This window comes from Pan troglodytes, chromosome 2 (assembly GCF_028858775.2).
Source record: "Pan troglodytes isolate AG18354 chromosome 2, NHGRI_mPanTro3-v2.0_pri, whole genome shotgun sequence".
NCBI lineage: Eukaryota > Metazoa > Chordata > Mammalia > Primates > Hominidae > Pan > Pan troglodytes.
In genome coordinates this window covers 196,534,364-196,558,119 of record NC_086015.1, presented here as the reverse complement: position 1 = coordinate 196,558,119, position 23,756 = coordinate 196,534,364, and the positions used below count along the sequence as shown (strand labels likewise).

Below are 23,756 nucleotides of genomic sequence, written 5' to 3'. Positions count from 1 at the left end.
GTGAATGATAGCCACCACTCGTGTCTTTAATGAAGTTTTACTAAAATCCAGAACTCCTTTCTTCAAATATGCATTTTACCTTAGATTGGTACTACTTATAAGGCAACATTCACACCGGCACATTATACTTCAGTATGGGTACCTCGGGAGCCTCTGGCATGAAGAGCTGTAGTTGTCTTCCTGTTTATTCTCATCAGCCACTTTCTCCTGGCCAGAGAGCACGGTGACCTCTCCTGAACACCAAGTTGGACACTTATGCCTGCTCAAGGCAATCAGTGACTATTTCAGTCAGCAGAAACAGCCAAGTATCATCCCTAATAGTTTTCATTCCCAGCAAATTTTCTTCCATAGTCAAAGTGCAAGGATACAATAAGAGCCAATAAAATGACAAAAGTTTTCATCACAAACAAATTAACTGACTCTGGAATGGATCACAGTATACCTATTTTCTAATCAAAATATCAAATTCAGTGGTGTTGAAATTTGGGCTATATCCTTAATCCTCGGACTTTCTAGCATCTCTTCCCTCCACATACTTTGCTCATTTGAAAACTTTTGTAAACTCTAAAGAGAAAATGAAAAGAATCAAGTTATTAATATAGTTTACTTTTTAAAGCCTCTTTCTTCTTGGTTAGTGTAATGATTGTGATGATGATTATTTCTCTCTTAGTGACTGTGGTGGGTGCTATCGTTTGCTTTTTATGACTGTCATCTTAAATCTTTATATTACTGTATAGTTATTATTGACATTTTATGTACTAGAAACTGAAATTCCAGATTTTAAGTGATTTGTCCAGGGTCTTCAGTGAAGCACGGATTAGAACTCAGATTTTTCTAATTCCAAAATGATTCCTACATTCTCTATCATGAGCCTACCTCCCTTCCTTCAATTCTCATTGTCACCCCCAATATGTTCATTACTTTTACAAAGTCTGCAGGGTTTTTATACATCTCTCACTGGCTAATCCTTTTATCTTAGGTTTTTAGCAAAGTGACTATTCTCATTCCTTGGCTGAGACATTTATGGATCGCATACAAAATGATTTCTCCTTCTAGTTCGCCAACTTCTTTCCCCATCATTCCTCAGGTCTTGAGGCACTCATATCTAGCTCAATAAACAAACACTAGGAAAAAAACCCACAATAACCAGATTAACAGACCAACCCTGTTCCTGAGAAGATTTTCTCTCTTTCCTTTGTTAGTCTAATAGGCAAGGTGTGTACTAAGAGATTTTTAAAGCGCCTGAGAAGAGCAATCACAAGTTGTGACGGTTCCAAGTTCACAGAAGCCCAAGGGATTTTGACATTTCTCCAAGGAGTTAGCCAGAAGAGAGCCTCGCCGGTTGAGTTCAGATGGAAGAGAACAGTAAGAAGGACCATCGGGCTTTGCTCAACCAGGGAGAGGAGGATGAACTGGTGAGTCTTCCCTTTATTTTATTAGTCTTCTCAAAGAGCCCAAGGCTGTGAGTATGGGCTACAGCTGAATTAGAAAATAGAGTGTAGCATTTATGCTTCAGGCTTTAGGACCTTGAAAGGTTTCAGTCTGGTAAGGTTCCTTAAGGGCTGCAAAGCACCATTTTATTGTGGGGAAACCTGCAGGGGCTGAGAAACTTGTGACCTCTGGATGATAGAATTCTTGCCATCTTCATGTGAACCTGTGATGTTTCCTCGGACATTTACAGTATTTGCAGAGCCCCACATGGTGCTCAGTGGGGTGTCTCCCCCTTATTATCTGGATTGCTATGTGATGGAACAAACTCTATTGAAAATAAGAACTCTTTTATTCTCATGCTTTGGGTATGTATGCATAACCTAGGCTTAGGGGGCTCTGGGCTGAAGTCATGCTTTTTATAAGCGCAGAGAGAAGTTTTAAGCATCAATTACTAAAGAAGGAGTAGAACATGGCCTGGGATTTTTAACACATATTTTAAACATTTCTCATGTCTCCAATTTTTTCCCCACTCTTGTTTTCATCAAACACACACACACACATTTAAAAATAATAATTAAAAAGTTGAAAACTATAGTGTTTATTTGGTGCTGAGGTGTTTATATTTATGATTTTATATAATCCTCAGAACTCAGTGATGAAAGAACTAATCCTATTTAATTGAAAAGAAATCTGAGACCAGGGAGGTTAAATAACTTGCCCAAGGTCATTAGCCTGCAAGGGACAGGCTGGGAATCCAGCCGACTCCTTCTCCACATCCTGTGCTGTTCACCATACAACAGTGGCTCCAGCTAGACAATGAAGAAAGGAGACAGAGACAGACAGGGGAAGGGTCAGAGTGAGGGCACATTTGGGGGCCCCAAAGAACTTGGAGAACATGGTTTGTAGATTAGAATGATGTCAGTTTCCTGGCTGGCATCCTGGTTCCCTGTGAGATCTGGGGCAAATCCATACCGGCTCTCCCTCCACCTATCCCTGTTTGCTACTCTAAGGAAAACGTATGATTTCATCTACATCTATGTTGTTCAATAAGGCAGCCATGGGCCACGTGTAGTTTCTGAGCACTAGAAAAGTAGCTAGTCCACACAAAATATGCTTTATGTGTAAAATACGCACCAGATTTTGAAGAATTTAGTAAAAAAAAGTAAAACATCTTATTAATAATTTTTATATTGTTTACACATTGAAATGACAATATTTTAGATAGCTTAGGTAAAAATTTCACCTGCTTCTCTTTACATCTTTAATGTGGCTGCTAGGAACGTTAATATTAAGAAGGCAGCTCATATTTGTGGCTTGCATTATTGTAGCACGCTAAGCTTGACAATAGCACAGCACTTTAAAATCTTCAGAATTAAAGCTTTTAAAGAATGAAAATCTATTCACCTGTGTTCACTGCTGAACAATTCTGTTAGCTCTGATGTTTTCAACATGTAGATAAGAGTGCATGAAAAATTACATTGCTCTTTATTCTTCTCTAACTAGTTGCTGTATTTGTAAAGTTTATAGCCTGATAATTTAATTCTCTCACTCACAAAAAGGACATTGGTATCATAGGATTAAATAATGAGCCAGGTGCGCCAGTTTTCTTCATTTTTGAAGGTGATCAAACCCTTTTACAGACACTCACCAGAAATGTCTATTAGGAATCCAAGTAAGCTTAACTCATTCTGGGGAAGGGGAGATGGCTCTAGATTTCTTTTTCAGAATTCTGGGGCGTAGAGCACAGATGCAAATCCTATTCTGGTTGATCAGGTAATCCACAGACTCCGGTAGGCCTGAGGGAGCTGGGGTGACCGAACTGTGGAAGCTGTGACTTAGCTCCAGGCAATTGCTGAACTGATCTTGCAATTGCTAGACTTTTAGAAGGAAGCCAGATGGGGAACAACACATACTGGGGCCTATCAGAAGGTGGGAGGTGGGAGAAGGGAGAGCATCAGGAAGAATAGCTAATGGATGCTGGGCTTAACACCTACGTGATGGGTCAATCTGTGCAGCAAACCACTATGGCACACTTTTCCCTATGTATCAAACCTGCACATCCTGCACATGTACCCCTGAACTTAAAATAAAAGTTGGAAATTAAAAAAAGAAAAGAGACCCCTGGCCAGGCATGGTGGCTCATGCCTGTAATCCCAGCACTTTGGGAGGCTAAGGTGGGAAGATCTCTTGAGGCCAGAAGTTCAAGACCAGCCTGGTTAACATAGCAAAAGCCTGTTTTTATTATAAATAAAAGAAAAGAGAACCTAGCGATCTCCCTTGTCCCTTCTACCATGTGAGGGCACAGAGAAAAGATGGCTGTCGTCTCTGCACCAGAAGGAGGGTCCTCATCAGACACTGGATCTGCCAGCACCTTGATCTTGGACTTCCCAGACTCTAGAAATAGATGTTTTTAAATCTAAAAGGTAAAAAATAAATAAATCGAGGGAAGCCAGAAATCTGACTTTTTATGTGACGTAGCCTGATGATAAATTTTGAAAACAAATTCATCTTTTGAAAACAATCAGTAGGTCAAAGTAAACTTGGGCATGGTTTAGTCCCAGCCTTGGGGGCTGTCGCTCTCTGATGTTGACAGCCTTGCCCCACTTGCTCTTCCTTCCCCGAAGATTCCCTGTGGCCGGGTCTAACATCTACTCGCATTCATTATTTCAAGTGAACAATCCATTGTGATCGTGAGAGTCACTGTGGTAAAAATTAGAGACAGTCGAGGCAAATAATGAACTCCTTCAATCAAACACCCATGAAGAGCCCAAGTGGACGGAGGGGCGATGCTGTGAGATTATGCAAGCTCAGTCTTGCGTGATTCTGCTGAGCTCAGCATGGAGATAAAGCCTTGCGCTGGCCTCTGGAGCTGAACCCTGTTATCACTCCCATCTCCTGTTCTCATCCTGCTAGTGCTTACTGTCCTGGGCATGGTGCGGAGCTAGGTGCTTGACACACAGGTTTTCATTTTACCCAAAACTTTACAACAGCCCTGCAATCAATATTCTCACTGTACAGGTCTTTCTTGTTTTTTCCAACCTACTCCCATCCACTTCCCGCCCTCCTCACTACTATCTAGCTCTAGTAGGTTCCTTTTCTTCACCTGCCTTTTTCCTAAAACTCTGCCCTGCCCAGGTGTTTCCCTCAGCCTCTCCATTTGCAGTCAGCTTTTCTTGTCTTCTCCAGAGGTCTCAGGACCCGTAGCTTCACTAAGACCCCACAGGAGGCTTCAAAACATAAGACCCTAAATAAATCTGAAGCCTCCAGGTTATATAGCTTCATACTTAATGGAATGGGATTTGGCTTCAGGCTGACCTGGGTTGAATTCTAGTTCTGTTAGGCAAGTTATTTGACCTCTCTAATACCTACCATTTGGGATTGTGATGAGGATTAAATGAGGTAATACAGCTTTTCTAAACATATCTTCTGCAGTAGGTATTATATAAGAAGTTTCCCTGTTCTCCTTCCCTATCAGGTTTGAGAAATACTGGGTGAAACGGGTACGCAGGTAACAGCAGGGCTTCTCAAATCTTGAGTATATTTGTCTTGGTTTGCTTTGTGCTGCTGTAACAGAAGAACACAGACTGGGTGATTCATAAAGAAAATAAATCTATTTATTATTGTTCTGGAGGCTGGGAAGTTCAAGGTCAAGGGACCACACCTGGTGAGGGCCTTCTTGCTGTGTCATTCCATGGTGGAAGGCAAAAGGGCAAGAGAGCACGAGAGAGCAGGAGAGTAAGAGGGGGCCCAACTTGCTTTTATAATGAGCCCACTTTGCAATAACTAACCCACTAAGGTGAAAACAACATTCACAAGGGCAGAGCCTTGTAATCTAATTACCTCTTATTCGCCCCACCTCCCAGCACAAGAACCTTGGAGAGCACATTCAAACCATATCAATATTATGGTTTTTTGTGATCTCTTAAGGGGGCATTACAGTGCACTATATAGCACTATGTATGTGTGTGTGTGTGTGTGTCATGGTCTTACTCTGCCACACATGCTGGAGTGCAGTGGTGTGATCATAGCTCACTGCAGCCTCAATCTCCCAGGCACAAGCAATCCTCCTGCCTCAGCCTCCCATATAGCTGGGACCACAGGCATGTGCTACAACAGCTGGTTAATTTTTTTAAAATTTCAGTAGAGACGAGGTCTCCCTACGTTTTCCAGGCTGGTCTCAAACTCCTGGGCTCAAGTGATGTTCCTGCCTCAAACTCCTAAAATGCTGGGATTATAGGCGTGAGCCACCTCACCCAGCCACAGTGCACCTTATTTCCCACACTTATGCACCCATGGAATCTTTCCTCTCTCTCTCTCTCTCTCTCTGTGTGTGTGTTTGTGTGTGCAAATACATGCACAGATTATCTCCTGACCACTGGAACCTCCATAGGAAGGCTGGAATGTTCTCAATGACCGATAGGTATTATTTTATCATTTTACCCTGCTGGGAGGAAAAATAATCATGACGGCTCTTCTCAGCCTGGTTTGTCTGGAGGCACACTGTGTGCATATCAGCCTCCGTTTCAGCAGCTCCCGTGACCACAGGCTGCATTTGCTTTCTGAAGATGACTTTGATTCTGACCCCACTGGAGCCACAAGTGCTGCTTCATTCATATCGGTTGCAAAGCCCAGCAATTCCATCTGTGTTCCCTTTCTGCACAGACACCCACCAACAAAATGTCAAAATTACACATCAGAGCAGCCCCAGAAGGCAAAATGGCTGCTTGGTGTGGACAAAACAGAACTGACAAAGGTGCATTTTGCTTCGAAGTAATTTTCTTCTGCTGAACAGTGGCGGAGCCCTGGACTCTGAGAGAGCAAACCTGGGCTTTAGTCCAGGCTCTGCTGCTAACCATGTGGTTGTGGACACCTCTTTGGCCTTGACTCTTTACCTAAGAACAATACCACTAGCTCTCCTGACTCACAAGTTTTGTGAGGGCCACATGCGAGATATGGAAAGGGCTATGAAAAATAAGTGGTTAATTTATGTTCAAGGGATCAAGAGTTACAAAGTGCAAAAATAATTAGAAAATGCAGGAATACATATGTTAAGTGAGATTGGTGTTGAGGATATTTCTCTTTTTTCTGGTTAAGATGTAAAGAATGATCATTGTTTGAGGCTATCATTGAGAAAACAAGTAATATGTGATGAGTTGTTAAAAAAAAATCAAGAATTGCCTGGGCGCGGTGGCTCACGCCTGTAATCCCAGCACTTTGAGAGGCCGAGGCAGGTGAATCACCTGAGGTCAGGAGTTTGAGACCAGGCTGGCCAACATGACAAAATCCCATCTCTACTAAAAATAAAAGAAAAAAAATTAGCTGGGCATGGTGGCGGCTGCCTGTAATCCCAGCTACTTGGGAGGCTAAGGCAGGAGATCGCTTGAACCTGGGAGGCAGAGGTTGCAGTGAGCCAAGATCACGCCATTGCAGTCCAGCCTGGGCAATGGAGTGAGACTCTATCTCAAAAAAATAAGAAAAAGAAAAATCAGGAATTTTAAACATGTAGATTATTTTACATATACAATGTAATGTATCTTACATACACAAGGTCACCCTCCAATAAAGAACTTCCCCCCAAAAAAACCACTCAAAGGATTAAAACTGAAAAGTAAAAATTGAAACTGAAAGTCAGCCCTGTTGGCTCTCTCCTGTTTTCAGTCAACACGTATATTATCAGGCTGAATGAGGTAAAGGTAAGCTTATCAATCTGCAACTGACACCTAGCTATAAGGGAAGAACAACAATATAGGTGACAGAATCAAGATTCAAAGATTTCTCTAGGCTGGATTGTAGGTGAGAAATTGGCAAGATGCAATGTAACAGACCTCATTATTGAGTTTTTGTTTTAAGTTATTTTCAAAAAACAAGGTGAGGGTATCAGTGACTTGGGTTTGGTAGTTGTACATGAAAAAGTAATTGAAGTGCTTTATTTGATGTGCTGAATTTTATTTGCCAATGTGATGTAGCTATAAAAAATTAGCCCTGGAATGCCTTAGTAAAAGCCTGTTCTGCAGAATAGAAGAAATAAATAAAAGTTCTGCCATAATCTGTATTTTTTTAAGGAAAAATCTAGGAAGTTATATTTAATTCTAAAACTCATACTTAGAAATTTCAAGAAGTATAGTGTATTTGGAGGAATATCTGCATATCATAAGTAAGAACTGTTTAAAAGAAATTAAAAACAGTTTCCGAAAGAAGAGTCATAATGTTTGTCTTCCAAGAGTTGAGAGGCTGCTGTGGAGAACAAAAGTAGGGGTTGGTAGATTCCAGCCATATTTATTTTCCTTATGGCAGAACTTCCCTTTTTTTTTTTTTTTTTTTTTTGAGATGGAGTCTTGCCCAGGCTGGAGTGAAATGGCACGATCTCGGCTCACTGCAACGTCTGCCTCCCAGGTTCAAGCGATTTTCCTGCCTCAGTCTACTGAGTAGTTGGGACTACAGGAGCACACCACCACACCCAGCTAATTTTTGTATTTCTAGTAGAGACAGGGTTTCACCATGTTGTCCAGGCTGGTCTGAATCCCCTGACCTCGTGATCTGCCTGCCTCAGCCTCCCAAAGTGCTGATTACAGGTGTGAGCCACCGCACCTGCCAGAACTTCCTAATCATCTCTGGTGGCAGAAACTTAACATGACACCCCTGTGATCACCGTTCCTTTTGTATAATCCCCTCTAGCTGAGTGTGGGCAGAACCTGTAAATATGAGAAGCTAGGACTCCTATTATTATATTATGTTCTATGGAAAAAGGGACTTTACAGGTATAATCCACATGAACTCAACGGAGTTAATAAAAACGGAGATTGGGTACACCTGACCTAATCAGGTGACTCATTAAAAGGGACTGGGCCTCTCCTGAAGTCAGAGATAGTTAAAGCACGAGAGAGGTCTGATGCAAGGGAGGTTCTATGTTGCATTTTTGAAGATGGAAGATGCCCTGTGGTAAGGAGTGGTTGCTAAGACTGAGAGTGGCTTCCAGCTGACTACCAGCAAGAGAATGGGGGCCCCCCATCTTAAGGCTGCAAGGAACCGAATTCTGCCAACAACCACATGAGTGTGAAGAGGTCTCTTAGTTCCAGAAGGAGCACAGCTCAGGTGATGCCTTGATTTTAGTCTTGTAAGACGCTCAACATAGGACCCAGCTAACTGAATACCCAACCCATAAAAACTGAGACAGTAAATCTGTGTTGTATTAAGACACTGAGTTTGCTATGCAGCAACAGAAAACTAATACACCATCACAGCTGTCCAACAAGAGAGTATGCAGCCCTGTAAGGCAACGAAAAGCCCCTCTTAAGCAGACGATAGATGCTTATCTGCAAAGAACACTGTATAGCTGTTTTTTCCTAGAGAGAAATTTGAACCAAATAATCTCTGAGGCTCCCTCCCTGGTTAACAATGCTCTTATTTTACAAATGACTTTTAACCCAACTTGCCATGTTGTTCCATGCCCTTGATCTAGGGCAAATTCTGTTTTCAGAAATTGTTCTTGCTAATTGGGCCAGGCATCTCATCATCTTTTGACCCACACTTACAGCTCTCTGCTGTTAGCCTCACCAAACAAAGGTCCTTAGTTGCACTTTCACTTGCAGGAGGACTATATGTTAGCACTCTTGTTATGGTAGTGCCAGCTGAAATTATGGGAATACCTGTAGCCAAGAGTGGAATACGTTCATCTCTTTTGTATTGGGTTTCGAATCACACTGCTAGATAGTGAAAAGTTTTCCTTACTCCAGACTGAATGATTTAGTATTTATTTTGAACATACATTTCCAAGACTGTTTTTGCTCTACAAATAATTTATAAATGTTAAAACTTATTTTAGTAAATAATAATGCCTATTTCATAGGGTTGTGGTGAGAATTAAATAACACCTAATAAGTACTCAGAAGGATCTTATCATCAAATACACTCAATTAGTTCTTATTGTCAAATATAGATAAAAGTAAAAGGGATTCAAGACACCATATCTTATTACTTTCTAACAATAACCCTAGACAATAGTGACTGTTATTATTCTCATCTGTGGAGGAGGAAATTAAGGTATCAGAAGTAAAGTGGGTTGCCAAAGTCTTATATATGGTTACGTGGTAGAGGTATGATTTGAACTTGGTTTTCCCATGCCATATCCTCAGCTTTTAACTGCTACACCAAACTACTTCTGATGCATTTTACAAGCAGTCACATTTTTCACATGAAAAATCTGAAGTTCGGCAAGTTTAAATCACAGCTGGTAAATAGTGGAGCAAAGGGCAGAAGTGAGAGCTTCTAGAAGGCAACAGGGTGGGGTATAAAGAAAAGAGGTTCTGGTGTCAGACCTGGAAGGGAAGCCTGGCTCTAAATTGCGATTTATGGCAATAATCTCTGTGAAAAAGCGCATGCATATTTCACTGTTATTCCTAATCCAGACTGCTTCCTTTGTACTGTGGGCCTAGAAAAAGACTGTTAGGGCTGTGGTACCTCTTTCAGAATTCTATAGGAAACAAAAATGTAAAGGAACACCACTGCTTAGACAGAATACAAATCAAGCCTGTGTGAAGATGGGCACAATTTCTGTGCTATTCAACTCAACTAATAGGTGGCAGATCTGGGTTCCTGGCCTCATGGAACACAGGCTGTTTCTATTACCGGTCTTGATCCAATATATTGCAACTAAAAGCTGAAATAGTCACCTCTTTCCTCCTGTGACTGAACCTACTATAAAATCACCTGTTATCATTGACTGAGCTGCTTTTTCTCTGAACACCTTACACCTCTCTTTAAGCCGCACTGTTTTTCCAGGTGTATGCTATTAATATTCCCCTAAGTACAGAGATGGAAACTGAGATTAGAGAAGTTAAATCCTCAGCTCACAGGTAATAGGTGGTAAAACTCACTTTACTACAAGGAACCATGTATAACGGGTTTGAGATTCGGACACTTTCATCCCATTTCCAGTATCTTTACATTAACACCACCTCTGGATACTATTAATTTTCCTTTTATGGTACAAACATTGCTCCTGGCTCTCTCCTCTATCCTGCATTTCTCATGGATTTTACTGGAGGTGTGTAAATATTCAGAAAAAAATCTGAGTGACTCTGACTACATCAGAAGAATAATCATTTATACAATCTAATTTTCCTCTCCATTAGTTGGTCAAAATAAATACATATACTGTGTGACATAATTTGGCTGTGTCCCCACCCAAATCTTATCTCAAATTGTCTTGAACTCCTGGGCTCAAACGATCCTCCCATCTTGGCCTCCCAAAGTGCTGGGATTACAGCGTGAGCCACCATGCTTGGCCTCTTCAGAGACCTTTTAATCAACTGAAACTTTTAATTTTCTTTACTTTTAAAATTCATTTCTATATATTTTTTTAAAACTTAGAGACAGTAGAGACAGGGTCTCACTGTTGCCTGAGTGGAAGTGGTGCAATTATGGCTCACTAAAGCCCTGAACTCCCGGGCTCAAGCGATCCTCCCACCTCTGCCTCCTGAGGAACTGGGACAACAGGTGTGCACCACCATTGCTGGCTAATTAAAAAAAAAATTGTAGAGACAGCGTCTTTCTATGTTGCTCAGGCTGGTCTTGAACTCCTGGCCTCAAGCAATCCTCCAGCCTCAGCTTCCCAAAGCACTGGGATTACAGGTGTGAGACACTGTGCCCAGCCAGAAGCTTTTAATTTTAACAAAGTCAAGTACATTTGTTTTGTCTTTCTTTTTATTTTCTGTTTAAGAAACATTTGCCTACTTGAGGTTCATAGAATAATTCATCCTATGGTTTCTTTCAGATGATTTCTTGTTTCAGTTGTCACATTTACATATTTGTGCCATCTCAAATGAATTTTTGTATATGATATAAACCAGTGGGGTGGGGCGGTGGGGGGATTGTACTCATTTATTTTCCAGCACTATTCGTTTTGCTCTGGCACTGTTTGTTGAGCAAATCACCCTTTCCCACACAGATTGCAGTGGCTCCTTTCTTGCAAGTGAAGAAATCATATGTTTGAGTCTCTTTTTGGACTTTGTTTTGTTGCTCTGTTTGTTTATACTTGTGTGTATACCTCATTTTCTTAATTACTGTGGCTTTGTGGTAAGCCTTCACTTCTGGTGGCATAATTCTTCCACATTTATTCGTTTCAAAAATTGTCTTGACTATCCCACATCCTTTGCATTTCCATTCCAATTTTAGAACCAAGTTGTCAGTTACCACACACACACACACACACACACACACAAGCCTGAAGAGATTTTAAATTGGATTACTAATGGCTAATCCCCAAACTTAATACAGCTCTTCGTTTATTTAGGTCTTTACTTTCTCTTGGCGATGATATGTACTTTTCAGTTTAGATGTCTTGTACAACTTTGTTAGAATTATTACAAGGTAATCAATTTCTTTCTTTGAAGGTATTATAAATGGTATTTAATTAATTTTCAAATTGTTTGTTACTAATATATACAAACACAATTGGTTTTCCTATATTGACCTGGTATCCAGCAATCTGAATAAATTCACTTATTAACTCTTATACTTTGTATATTCTTTTGGATATTTTTCCACATTATCTACACATAGAGTTTAGTTCTTGTTTTCAATTGTTATTCCCCTCCCTTCCCCTCCCCTCCCCTTCCCTTTCCTTCCCTTCCCTCTTTCTTTCTCTATTTCTTGCGTTGCACTGGTTAAGACTTCTAGTACTGTACTGATAAATATTAGTAGTGATTGTTGACAATCTCATTTTGGTTGTAACTTAAGTGGGAAAATATTCACTATTTCATCATTACACATGATGTTGCTTAAAGATGTTCTCATCTATTTTTAACTTGTTGAGAATTTTTTAAATCATGTATTGGTGTAGAATTGTATAAGTCTTTTTCTCTATCTATTGAGATGGCCTTCTGAGTTTCCTTCTGAATATTGAAGTGCATGGAATGGCAAAGTACATTGACTGATTTTTAAATCCTTGCATTTCTAGGACAAACATTATTTGGTAGTGATGTACTAAACTTTTAATATATCACTGATTTAGTTAGACAATCTATTTTAGAATTATTTTATCTATGTTCATGACAGGGCTTAGCCTGCAATTTTCCTTGCTTGCAACATATTTATCAGAGTTTGGTGTCTGAGTATGCTGGCTTCATAAAACAAATTGGGAGAATTTTCATCTCTTCTACTTATAAAGAGGTTTGTAAAAGAATAGTATCATTTCTATCTTAAATATTTCAAAGGAATCACAAGTTCTCTGGGCTTGACGATTTCTTTGCAGGGAGCTTTTAAATTGCATATTAATTTTCTGTAATAAACACAAAATATTCGTATTTATTGATGAGTTTATCAATGTTATTAATCTTTTCAGGGTACCAATTTGACTTTGCTGTTTCTCTCTATTGTGTTGTATTTCTACTTTCTGTCTTATTTCTGCACTCATCTTTATAATTTTTTCCTTACTTTTTTGGGGTTTAATTTGCTTTTGTTTCTATAACTTCTTGAGTTGGAAGCTTAGTTTATTGATTTCAAAACTTTTTCTCTTTACTAAGATTTGCAGCTAAAGCTGTAAATGTCTATGTAAGGATTATCTTCATGGCATTCCATGAATGTTTATTTCTCAATTTTCATTTTCATTCGGTTCAAATGATTTCCTAATATTTATTGTAATTTTTTATTTGACTTACCTGTGTTATTTCAAAATATGTTGTTTACTTTCCAAATATTTGGGAATTTTTAAGTTATTCTGTTTTTAATTTCTAGTTTAATTGTAATGTCATCACACTTTATCATACTTTTATACTTTTATACATCTCAGAATGTGCTCAGTTTAGGTAAGTATTTTATGTGTACTTGAAAAATATTTGAATTCTGCAGTTGTTGGCTGTAATTTTCTGTATTTGTCAATTAGATCAATGTAGCTAGTGGAGGTGTTCAGACTTCCTGCAGTCCTACTGAGTGTTTTGTCTGCTTATTCTGCTGGTTATTGAGAGGCGGGGTGTGCTAAAATCTCCAATGGTGAGAGTAGATTTAAATTCTATCAATTTTTCTTTATAATTTTTAAAACTATGTTTTTTAGATGTGCAAAAATTTGGGATTGTTATGTCCTCCTGTTGAATTGATCTTTTAGCTTATGAAATATCCTTCCTTTTCTCTCATAGTATTTTTTCCTTAACTATCCTTAAAGAAATATAATTTGTGTGATAGTAATACAGCGATATCAGCTTTCTTCTACTGTTTGCACGGTATAGTTTCCCCTTCTTTTCCTTTTTAACCTATCCACTTCTTTATGTTTAAAGTGTGTCTCTTGTAAATAGCATATGATAGGTCTTTTATTATCTAGTCTAATAATCTTTGCTTTTAATCATAGCATTAAGGCCGTATGCATTTAATGCAATTACTAATATAGTTGGGTTAAATTTCATAATGTTGCTACTTGTTTCCCATTTATTCTACTTGTTCTTTGTTCTTTTCTCCATTTAACATTGTATCACAGTATGCTCCAGGTTTCTACATCACAGTAGGCTCCATTCACAACTTACTGAACCATTAGCTATCATTTGGTTTTTCCAGTGTTTTTGCTATTCCCGATAATGCTGCACTGAACATTGTATATGCAAAACTTTCTCATTTAGATATTATTTCATTAGGGCATATTTTCAAATGAAGAATTACTGATTCAAAGAGTAGAAATATCTTTACAATTCTTGATACGATTTGCCACCTTACTTTTCCTAAAAAATTATTCCAGTTCACAAGGCTATTAGCACTATACAGCTGTAGTGCTTTCATTACAGTCTTACTAGCATTGTGAGTTTGTTTTTTAATTTAAAAACATTGTATAGAAGAGAACTGAAGGGGTACCAGAATTATGATTTTCATTGCCATTACTGTATACAAATAAACAGAAAAAGAGAAAGTTATTTATGAATGAGCTCCTTTCATGTACAAGCTAGACTAAAATTCCAAATTGTCCTGCTTCTATTTTTGCACACATTTTGACTTTGGCAGTAAGCTTCTGTAAATAACTCTCGGTAAAAGAATGTATATTTATGACATAATATATAAAGTGGCATATACATTTTACTTGGTCCTAATAAAACTATAATTCACAAATAAAACTAAAGCAGGTTTATAGAATCAGAGGGAACAGAAAGAGAAAGAGGAGAACCAATAGAAAACATGCTTAAAAGCAGGGTGAATGCATATTTCTAACTTAAACCTTATTTGAATAATCTCAAAATAGAGTGGCTGCCTCACTGAACTTAATGAACTTTTTTCTCAGGTGGATGATAGTGTTGAGGGTCAGTGGAAAAAATCTTAAGCCAAGAGATGTTTTATAGCATGATCTAAACTGGCATAAAATGCAGGATGTTCCCGCATCAAAAGTGCTCTAGACACTTAGTAAAAACTAAGTTTCTAAACATTATAGTCCTGTGATCTGGACCTGAAAATTCAGAGTTCAGTCATATTTTTAAAAAGCACAAAAACAACAACAGCAGAAGCTAAAATAATAGTATAGTAGAGATATTATTCATAATCAGCATCCCTCAGGGGCTTCAAAATGCACTGAAAAATTAGCTTTTCAAATTTAAAAAACAATGCTATGAAACATCACTGTACAAGTTGGGAAGTAGGAATTGGCCTTCAATAAGCAAATCTATTGTTTGGCAATTTTTCCTTCTAGAATCAAATCTCAAATCTTTATTCAGTTTATGACAAATATTGACTAACCTACTAGTAAGAGTCCAAATATTTTAGCATATTACTATCAGGGTAAATAAATAAAAGCTGCTTTTTGAAAGTCTTTCATGTCCATGAGTAATTCCTTAATTTATATCATCATACTGTTTTAGAAAATAGTACATTTATTCATACTTTCCGTCGTCCTCAATCATGTTATTATAAGACAAAGCTGAATGGATAAAGCTAGTTGTATGAGTGTAGATCACATCTGTCATGATTTTATCATCTTCCTACAATAAATTCATATTAACAATGTTTAAAATACCTAATGCCTAAAGAAAATAAATCTGCCTCAAAACATGAAGTATTTTATAAAAATCTGAGGTGACTCTTATGAATATATAGAAGCAAATAAATCTGCCCTTTCCATACTCTTGCTGTTTAATGTTTTAGTTCCATATACCAGGGTAGTAAAATAAGTCCTTCTTTTTTGATTTGATCAGTGGACAGCTGCAAGCAGTCAACTTGATTTAACCACCTATAACCAGATTTGTCTCCCAGCCAACATTCCTTCATCTAAAGTTTGGTTTATTGAAAGAAAATAATATGTTTATGTGAAGAAAAGAAAAATAGAGCGATCTTTCAAATTTATTCTCCAGGAGGTGTTTGGTTACCGGGACCACAATGTACGGAAAGCCTTCTGCCTTGTCGCATCCGTGCTGACCTGTGGGGGCCTTCTGCTGGTGTTCTACTGGAGACCCCAGTGGAGAGTGTGGGCCAACTGCATCCCATGCCCCTTGCAAGAAGCAGACACTGTTTTGCTGAGGACAACAGTGCGTGCCTTTCTGTTTTCTATTTTGAATGCCATGATCGTGTCTTCTGTATTGCCTCTGTGGCACAACTCTGTGGCTGGTATTATATTTCAGAAGGTAGATTTCCTCTATTTAAAGAGTTTTCATAGATCAAAACAGGAGAAAACATGGCAAAATTACCTCTGCAATCCATTTGCTATCTCTCATTTTGACCCAGGAAGGAAGAGCATTTCTTCTGCTTCAGCTTGGGGAAATTTCAACCCCATCAGGCTAACAGGGAGTGCTCTTAGCCATTACATGAGCAGTGGCTGTCAGTGTTACAGCGTTTAGAGACCATAACATGGGAATGGTCATTCAGTTTTTCAAAAATATGTATTTTGGAGGATATTACACATTTTAAACACCTAGATGTCACTTTAATATAGGTAGAAACTATTTTCTGGATAGAAAGCTTTCCTGAAAAGTATTATCTTTCTTTTTATTTTCTAGCACAGTGGTTATCAAATTTCAGTGCGTATCAGAATCATCTGGAGGGCTCATTGAAACAAGGACGCTGGCCCCACCCAGAGGTTTTAATTCAGTAGGTCTGAAGTGGGGCTGAGAATTTGCATTTCTAGTAAGTTCTGAGATAAAGCTGATGCGCTCGTTTGGGTCAAAGTTTTGTACCACTTGGTAGGTATTTGGTTGATTGAGCACCTTACTGAATAACACTTGAGAATTTCATGAACTGGATTGTCTTTTCCAGGACGAATTTCAAAGATATATGAGGAAGAAGGTATTCTGCCTCTACTTATCCTCACCGAAGTTTCCTGTAAGCAAGAAGTGGGAAGAATCCCTGGTGGCTGACCGCCACTCTGTCATAAACCAAGCCTTAATAAAGCCAGAATTAAAAGTAAGTTACTTGAAGGGTATGGTGCTATGCATGTTTACAGAGAAAGCATAAAATAACTGTTTATTAAATGAAAGTTCTGAATATCACACTTTTGGAATGGGAATGACAGCTATGTATCAAAGAAAGTGAGAATGGCTGGGCATGGTCGTTCACGTCTGTAATCCCGGCACTTTTGGGAGGCCAATGTGGGTGGATCCCTTGAGCCCAGGAGTTTGAGACCAGCCTGGGAAACATGGCAAAACCTCATCTCTATTAAAAAAATAAAAATAAAAAATTAGCTGAGTGTGGTGGTGCTTGCCTGTAGTCCCAGCTACTCAGGAGGTTGAGGCAGGAGGATCGATTGATCCTGGGAGGTCAAGGCTACAGTGAGTGGTCATCACGCCACTGCACTCCAACCTGGGTGACAGAGTGAGACCCTGTCTCAAAAAAAAAAAAAAAAGAAAGAAAGAAAGAAAGAAAGTGAGACCCACAAGGGGATCTGCATCCTGCATTGAACATCACTCCCCTCTCCCAGTGAGCTTTATGTTGTGAATGACACCTGCTCTATCACATTTGCAATCGTAGCTGCGATGCATGCAAGTGCAGAAAATCAGGTATGTTTGGAATGACCTGGAGAAGCGGTTTCAGAAAGTTGGGTAAGTACAACGTTTTGTCACCCCTCGGTCAGGATATAGGGGAAAAACACTGATTTGTTGAGTGCTATGAACTGAAGTGTGGTTCCTATCCTGAATACATCCTAGGTTGCTAGAAGACAGCAATTCCTGCTCTGACATCCATCAGACATTTGGATTGGGTCTGACCAGTGAAGAGCAAGAGGTCAGGTAGGACTTATTATATGCCTTAAGAGTAAACTCTGCCAGCAGAAAATGAAGTATCAAATCAGTTATCATCAGTGCATTGTTGGCATAATGCTTCATCAGCTTGATATAGTCCAAGTTCATTTACTGGCAGCAGAGATATCCTAAATTGTTCTTTTCTTAGGCAAACTTATTTTTACAAAGACCAAAAGAACAATGCAATCATATAAAATTTGATCTTTTATCTCAGGCTTGTAGAGCAATCATCTTTGTGTTGTTTTTTTATTTTTCCTTTCTTAAAAAAATCTTGAGTCATTCCCTAAATGTCAGCTTAGTAATCTTCCAAATCCTGGGAGAGACAGAATGACAATACTTTGATTGCATTTTATTCTGAAGAAACAGCCCTGGAGATGAGGATTTTGCTTGCTCGGTTAGTTGTGTTATTCACCACTATATCTGCAGTACCTAGAATAGTGCCTGATTCTTTGGTAGGAGCTCAATACATAATTCTAGAGTAAATGAGTAAGTTAATATATTCATTGATTTGTTAAATAACAAATAGGTACTTTGCAAGGAACTAAGGATCTAAAGACAAAGGTTTAGTCATTGTCCCAGAGACATGGACTAGTCAGAAAGAGAGGCAAAAATGGTGGCACAATCATGAGATTGGTACCTATAGATGCACATAAATTAGGAAATGCTTATGCTATTATTAACTCATAGAGATACAGAGTCCCTGCTTTCTTCAGCTATTATTTGAAATGATGAATCCTGGCAAATCTGAAAGGAAATCATTACAAGTCTTCCCCAGAATCTTATAATCACCTTTATTTCCACCCATTTTTAGAGAGAGTGTCTGCTTAACCTTTACAGTCAGCCAGAAACACCTATTCACAAGCTAAGAAGTAATCAGATACTTTAAAATATAGGTTTTAAGCTCCACCCTCATAATTCTGATAATTCTGTAGGAGCAAGGGGTACTTAGAAGATATGCATTTTTAGCAAGCAACCCCCATAATTCTCACACACACCAAGTCTAAGAGTTACTGATCTGTTGTTTATAAGTTTTTCCTCTGTCAGACACTATGAAACATGAACCAGACATCTGGACTAGGACAATATTGCAAAATGCCTTAGAAATGGTATTATTGTGTAAGATTTCAGATGTAATGCTCAAAACATTGACACACAAAAAAGTTTTTAAAGCTATTAAAATATGTTGGTTTAATAGCACTAAATACAAGACATGTAAAGGATTTATCTAGGACATTTAAGAATTCTAGTTGATAGAGGTAGACATACTCTGCCTACGTAACCACTTCCACAGGAAAGATTTTCTGTCAGTGCAGCTACCTCATGTTTTTTTCTTATTTATCAAGCACCAAACTTTAGTAAACATAGTACATAATCAAATTTAAATCTGATCCATGACCAGGTGCAGTGGCTCACACCTGTAATCCCAGCACTTTGGGAGGCCAAGGCGGGTGGATCACCTGAGGTCAAGAGTTCAAGACCAGTCTGGCCAACATGGTGAAACTCCATCTTTACTAAAAACACAAAAATTAGCTGGGCGTGGTGGCCTGTGCCTGTAGTCCCAGCTACTCAGGAGGCTGAGGCAGGAGAATTGCTTGGACCCAGGAGGTGGAGGTTGCAGAGAGCTGAGATCGTGCCACTGCACTTTAGCCTGGGCAGCAGAGTGAGACTCCGTCACAAAAAAAAAAAAAAAAAAAAATCTGATCCACACAATATAGAACTTGACAATCTAATAAGCAAGACAAAGAGTATCATTTTCCAAATATGAAGAATGGAGCAGATAATCTACTTATAAACATGGTCATATTTATGTTATTTGGGGAGTGAAAAGAGAATAAGTAGAATATGGAAGATTTTTTCATTTCATTTTTTTAGGGTAAGATCAAGGCCTTTAAAAAACTAAGTGTGATGGATGGTTGAGTAATATCTTACCAATTTTCTAGTGAATTTGAGCTTGCTTTCATTAAAAAGCAAGTGCATAAAATGAGAAATGAACGGGGATACACAAGAATCTCTGATGATGAAAAGCTACAGAGTTTACATGCAAACTTTTTCTATGGGCTCCCTAGCAGCTGGGTAGAGAGAGAAAATGCAGATTTACATAGTTCTCACTTTTCAGTAGCGAAAGCATATCCAAACATCAGGAGAAATAACTTTACCCCGGAGAGAAATTGTGAGAAGGGATAAGAAAGAGAGCAAGTAAATTGTCCCAGGAGTTCCATGTTCCTTAGCTTCACCAGTCATGAACTGAACTCAAACTTCCATATTAGTGCCTGTCCTAGACAGGTCAAAAGACATTCAAGGTAATTCTTTTATATCACAAAAGTGAGCCCATAAGGGAAAAATAAAAATAAAAAACCTACCTGATTCCTCAACTAGTCAAGTAGTCTTCCTATTAAGATCATTTATCAGTTGAGCGTCTCTTCACCTTATTTTTCACTCAGCCCACCCTCCCTGCTTCTGTCCCTTTTGTTTAGGCTGCAGAAAATAAAAGGAGTAAATGACTTCCTGGCAGCAGAAATGGAAGGACCCTCTCCCAGCCCCCCTGCACCACCACCACCACCACCACACACACACACACACACACACGCACACACACACACTGGAGGTTAAGTCCAGACCAATCACCTTGCTGGTGACCTAGCTCTCAGGAAGAAAAAAAGCTTTGATAGACAGGGTTTGCTGGTTTCTATGGTAGGAATATTCCATCCATGGCCAACTTAAGCCACCAAGGTGACATCACTGAATGCGAAGCTGGGAAGAGAGGCTCCCCGTTGATTTAGTGATTCCGCAAGGCCAAATTTAATTCTCAGTGTTTACCACAGCATTGAGAGAAAAGGCATGCTTGTCAGCACCAGAGGAAAGGAATCCAAGTGACAGACAGAGAAGGTAGGTTTGCCATTAATGCGTAGCTCCAAGCTGACAGAAACTGTTCCATGAGAACACAGAACATCAGAAAAGAGAGAAAGAAGAAGCAAAAAGAAGGTGAGAGAGAGAGAGAAGGACAGAGAGAGGCTGCTGTGAGACCCTACTCTCTTACTCCTCAGTCTTGGGGAAAGGAAAATTTAGAAACCATGCTTATATACCGTGACCTCTATCCCCTTTGAAACCACCTCTAGAAAAGAGCCCTGTAGTAGATACTCAGCCATCAGATCAGCATTTACAGAAGGATCAAGGAAGGGCTGGTTGGAGGAGAGGAAAGGGGCTTTGCTCATTCTTCTGGAAGCCAATAACATAGTCTCAACTATTAGAATTCAATTAGAAGTTAACGAGTTACTTAAAAATATAACATATATATATCCTTCTTTAAAATTTAATGCATAAGCTATTTAATAAAAATTAAATGAACTGAGATCATTTTCTTTTTTAATAAAGTGGAATTATCAGATCCACGGTTCTATGGATCTTGGCCCATTTAAAGTATAAAATCAGTTAACTCTACTGCCTTATTTAGAGCAAAGCCCTACAGAGGGACCAGTAAAGCTAAGTCCAGAATCTTCCTGGCAGGATCCTGCACTAGGTTTCTTTGTACCCCATCTCCATTCCTGATGTCCTCCTGGTCCATTCCCTTCTGCATCCCTATGCCTGGGAATGCTCAAGGCCTTTCCCCAGAAAAGCTGACTGGAAGCGCCTCACTTAGCTCACATGGAGGGCTTGAAATCCTCTAAAAGCCCAACTTCTCGAGTTTTCCTGAGGCTATCTGAAAACATGCAATTTAGGCAATGAAAGAAATGGGCAGGTCACAGATGAGGACAAATGTAAAAAACTAAAATAACTTTCATGTCGTTTGTAGAATGGAGATACATTCTCTGTGTAAGTGTTTCATTAAAGTACACAAGCAGGTTCAAGCTGTAATGAAAGAGAGATGTTTTCCTTCCATAAAGCAATTTCTCAAAATATACCAATCTTGTTTTTATTATTGTTTTCAATGGAAGGGCTCGAAGGCCAGCACTCTTGTTGTGCTATACAACCATATCCAAATCCCAGAAGTTGGATGCCATGTCCTGTGCATCTGTGAATATCTTAGGTCTTCCCCCCTTTATAAAACAAGAGTGTTAGGGAAGTCAGGAACTTGCTAACAGAATCACGTGGGAACTTTCTCAACCTCTACATGTCTGCTTCCTAAAAATTCCTAAGTTCCTGCAAGTGGGTTATGCCAGAATCTCCTGGCTTGACATTGTGTGTATGGAAAACTGTAGACGTCCCTGCCTGCCAGAGACTCTGTTGGAAACTTATCAGAATGGAAGCAGTGAGCAAAAAATAGGTGTAGTTTGAAAAACTCCACCATAATTCTAACATGCCCTTCCTTCCTCCTTGAGGACTCCTTCAGTCTTTACCACCTGGAGCCTAAAGTGGCTACCACACGACACATTATTGACAATTATTGGTAAGTTAATTGAATGAATGAATGAATAACAAATGAAAAGGGACATGGGCCTCCTGCAAGAGAAAGTCCTCGTAGTCATCTGCATTTTGTTTTCTCAGAAATAAATAAATTCTAACAGATTTACTGATATCTCAGGGTTGGAGGAAACCTCAATGATTCCCCAAGTTTAGCCCATGGTCCCTGCGGAAATCCCCTCCACAGGTTTCCTGCTGAGAAATTGTTCAACTTCTGGAGAGGGACCATCTACCTCCAAAGCAACTCTTCTTCTAATGCATAGTTGGAACTGTTAGGCAGGTCTGCTGAATTTTATTTAGCCTGCGTTGTTCTGTGAAGCTGCTGGAACAATCTGGGGCCTGTTTTCCCTGCCAGCTGGTCGGAATGTCAGCTCCCTTGTTTCTTAGACCTTTCTTCATGTTGAACCAGCTTCAAATCTTATATTTCTTCCCATTGCTCAGCCATTAGTCAACACCCCTGAATATTCTGCTTGGCTTGTGCTGAAACTGAGATGGGTACATGATCTCTAAACACACATTTTTTGGCAAGAAGCAGTAAAAGAGACACAGCAGCAAGGGGCATGCCAGGCTGTGATTTCAATATGGCTCAGATGAGCCATAAAGAGGATGATCTACAGGCAAATATTGATCAACTGGATCCCCGTCCTCATGGGATCTCTTCTCTCTTAATGGTAATATTGCCAAACTTGGAGAGCCAAAGAGCATGAGACTCTAGGCTTGCTTTCTAAACTGCTTTCCATACCCCATGTACTGCCTTGAACATCATTAATACATTCTAATATTTAGGGAATATCCTCTAGGTCAGACACTGTGCCCCTAGTGCTAGATTTTTAGACAGGATTTAAAAATCTCTGTTTCTGGGCTGGGCATGGTGGCTCATGCCTGTAATCCCAGCATTTTGGGAAGCCGAGTCAGGTGGATCACGAGGTCAGGGGTTTGAGACCAGCCTGGCCAACATGGTGAAACCCCGTGTCTACTAAAAATACAAAAATTAGCCAGGTGTGGTAGTGTGGGCCTGTAATCCCAGCTACTCAGGAGGCTGAGGCAGGAGAATCGCTTGAAACTGGGAGGCGGAAGTTGAAGTGAGCCTAGACTGTGCCAATGCACTCCAGCCTGGGCGACAGAGCAAGACTCCGTGTCAAAAAAGAAAAAGAAAAAAAAAATCTGTTTCTGCCTTTAAAGGGACTCTAGGAAACTAGAGGGAAAAGACATTTAAGTATACATTATAATTTAATGATGTAAGTGCTGTTGCTAAGAAAAGAAAGGTTGTTGGAAGGGAGAAAAATAGAGTTAATTGTGCCAGAGGGAGTAAGACTTCAAAGATAGCTGCCATTTATTGAGAACTAAATGCTTTATGTATTTTTCTCATATGCTACTCGTAGCATTTTTTTTTTAAATTACAGTCTCCCTTTGTTGCCCAGGCTGGTCTCAAACTCCTGAGGTCAAGCAGTCCTCCTGCCTCAGCCTCCCAAGTAGCTGGGACTACAGGTGTGTGCCACACACCCAGCTTGATAGCAATTTTATTAGGTATGTTTTATAAAACCCCTTTTACAGATGAGAAGAGTGAGGCTGACCCCTCATTCAGCCATCAATTCGTTCATTCAGCATATAATAGGCTCTGTTTTAGGCATTCGGAATGTATCGATGTCCTCTGGAAGCTTACATTATAGTGGAAGATACAGTCTATTTTTTTTTTGCAAACTTATTAAAATGTGAAACATAACGTGTAATTTC

At 39.3% G+C, this 23,756-nt stretch overlaps 1 protein-coding gene across 1 annotated transcript in view; it reads left to right on the top strand.

Moving 5' to 3' along the window:
* Positions 1 to 1,202: 1,202 nt before the first annotated feature.
* The window catches only part of ATP13A5 (ATPase 13A5), a 104,153-nt gene continuing 81,599 nt past the window's right edge, over positions 1,203 to 23,756 (top strand). The window contains exons 1-5 of the mRNA XM_016942516.4: positions 1,203 to 1,415; positions 15,747 to 15,920; positions 16,645 to 16,791; positions 17,356 to 17,426; positions 17,532 to 17,612. Of these exons, the coding sequence (XP_016798005.1) occupies positions 1,353 to 1,415; positions 15,747 to 15,920; positions 16,645 to 16,791; positions 17,356 to 17,426; positions 17,532 to 17,612 (536 nt within the window). The 5' untranslated portion in view covers positions 1,203 to 1,352. The remainder of the gene's footprint in view (positions 1,416 to 15,746; positions 15,921 to 16,644; positions 16,792 to 17,355; positions 17,427 to 17,531; positions 17,613 to 23,756) is intronic.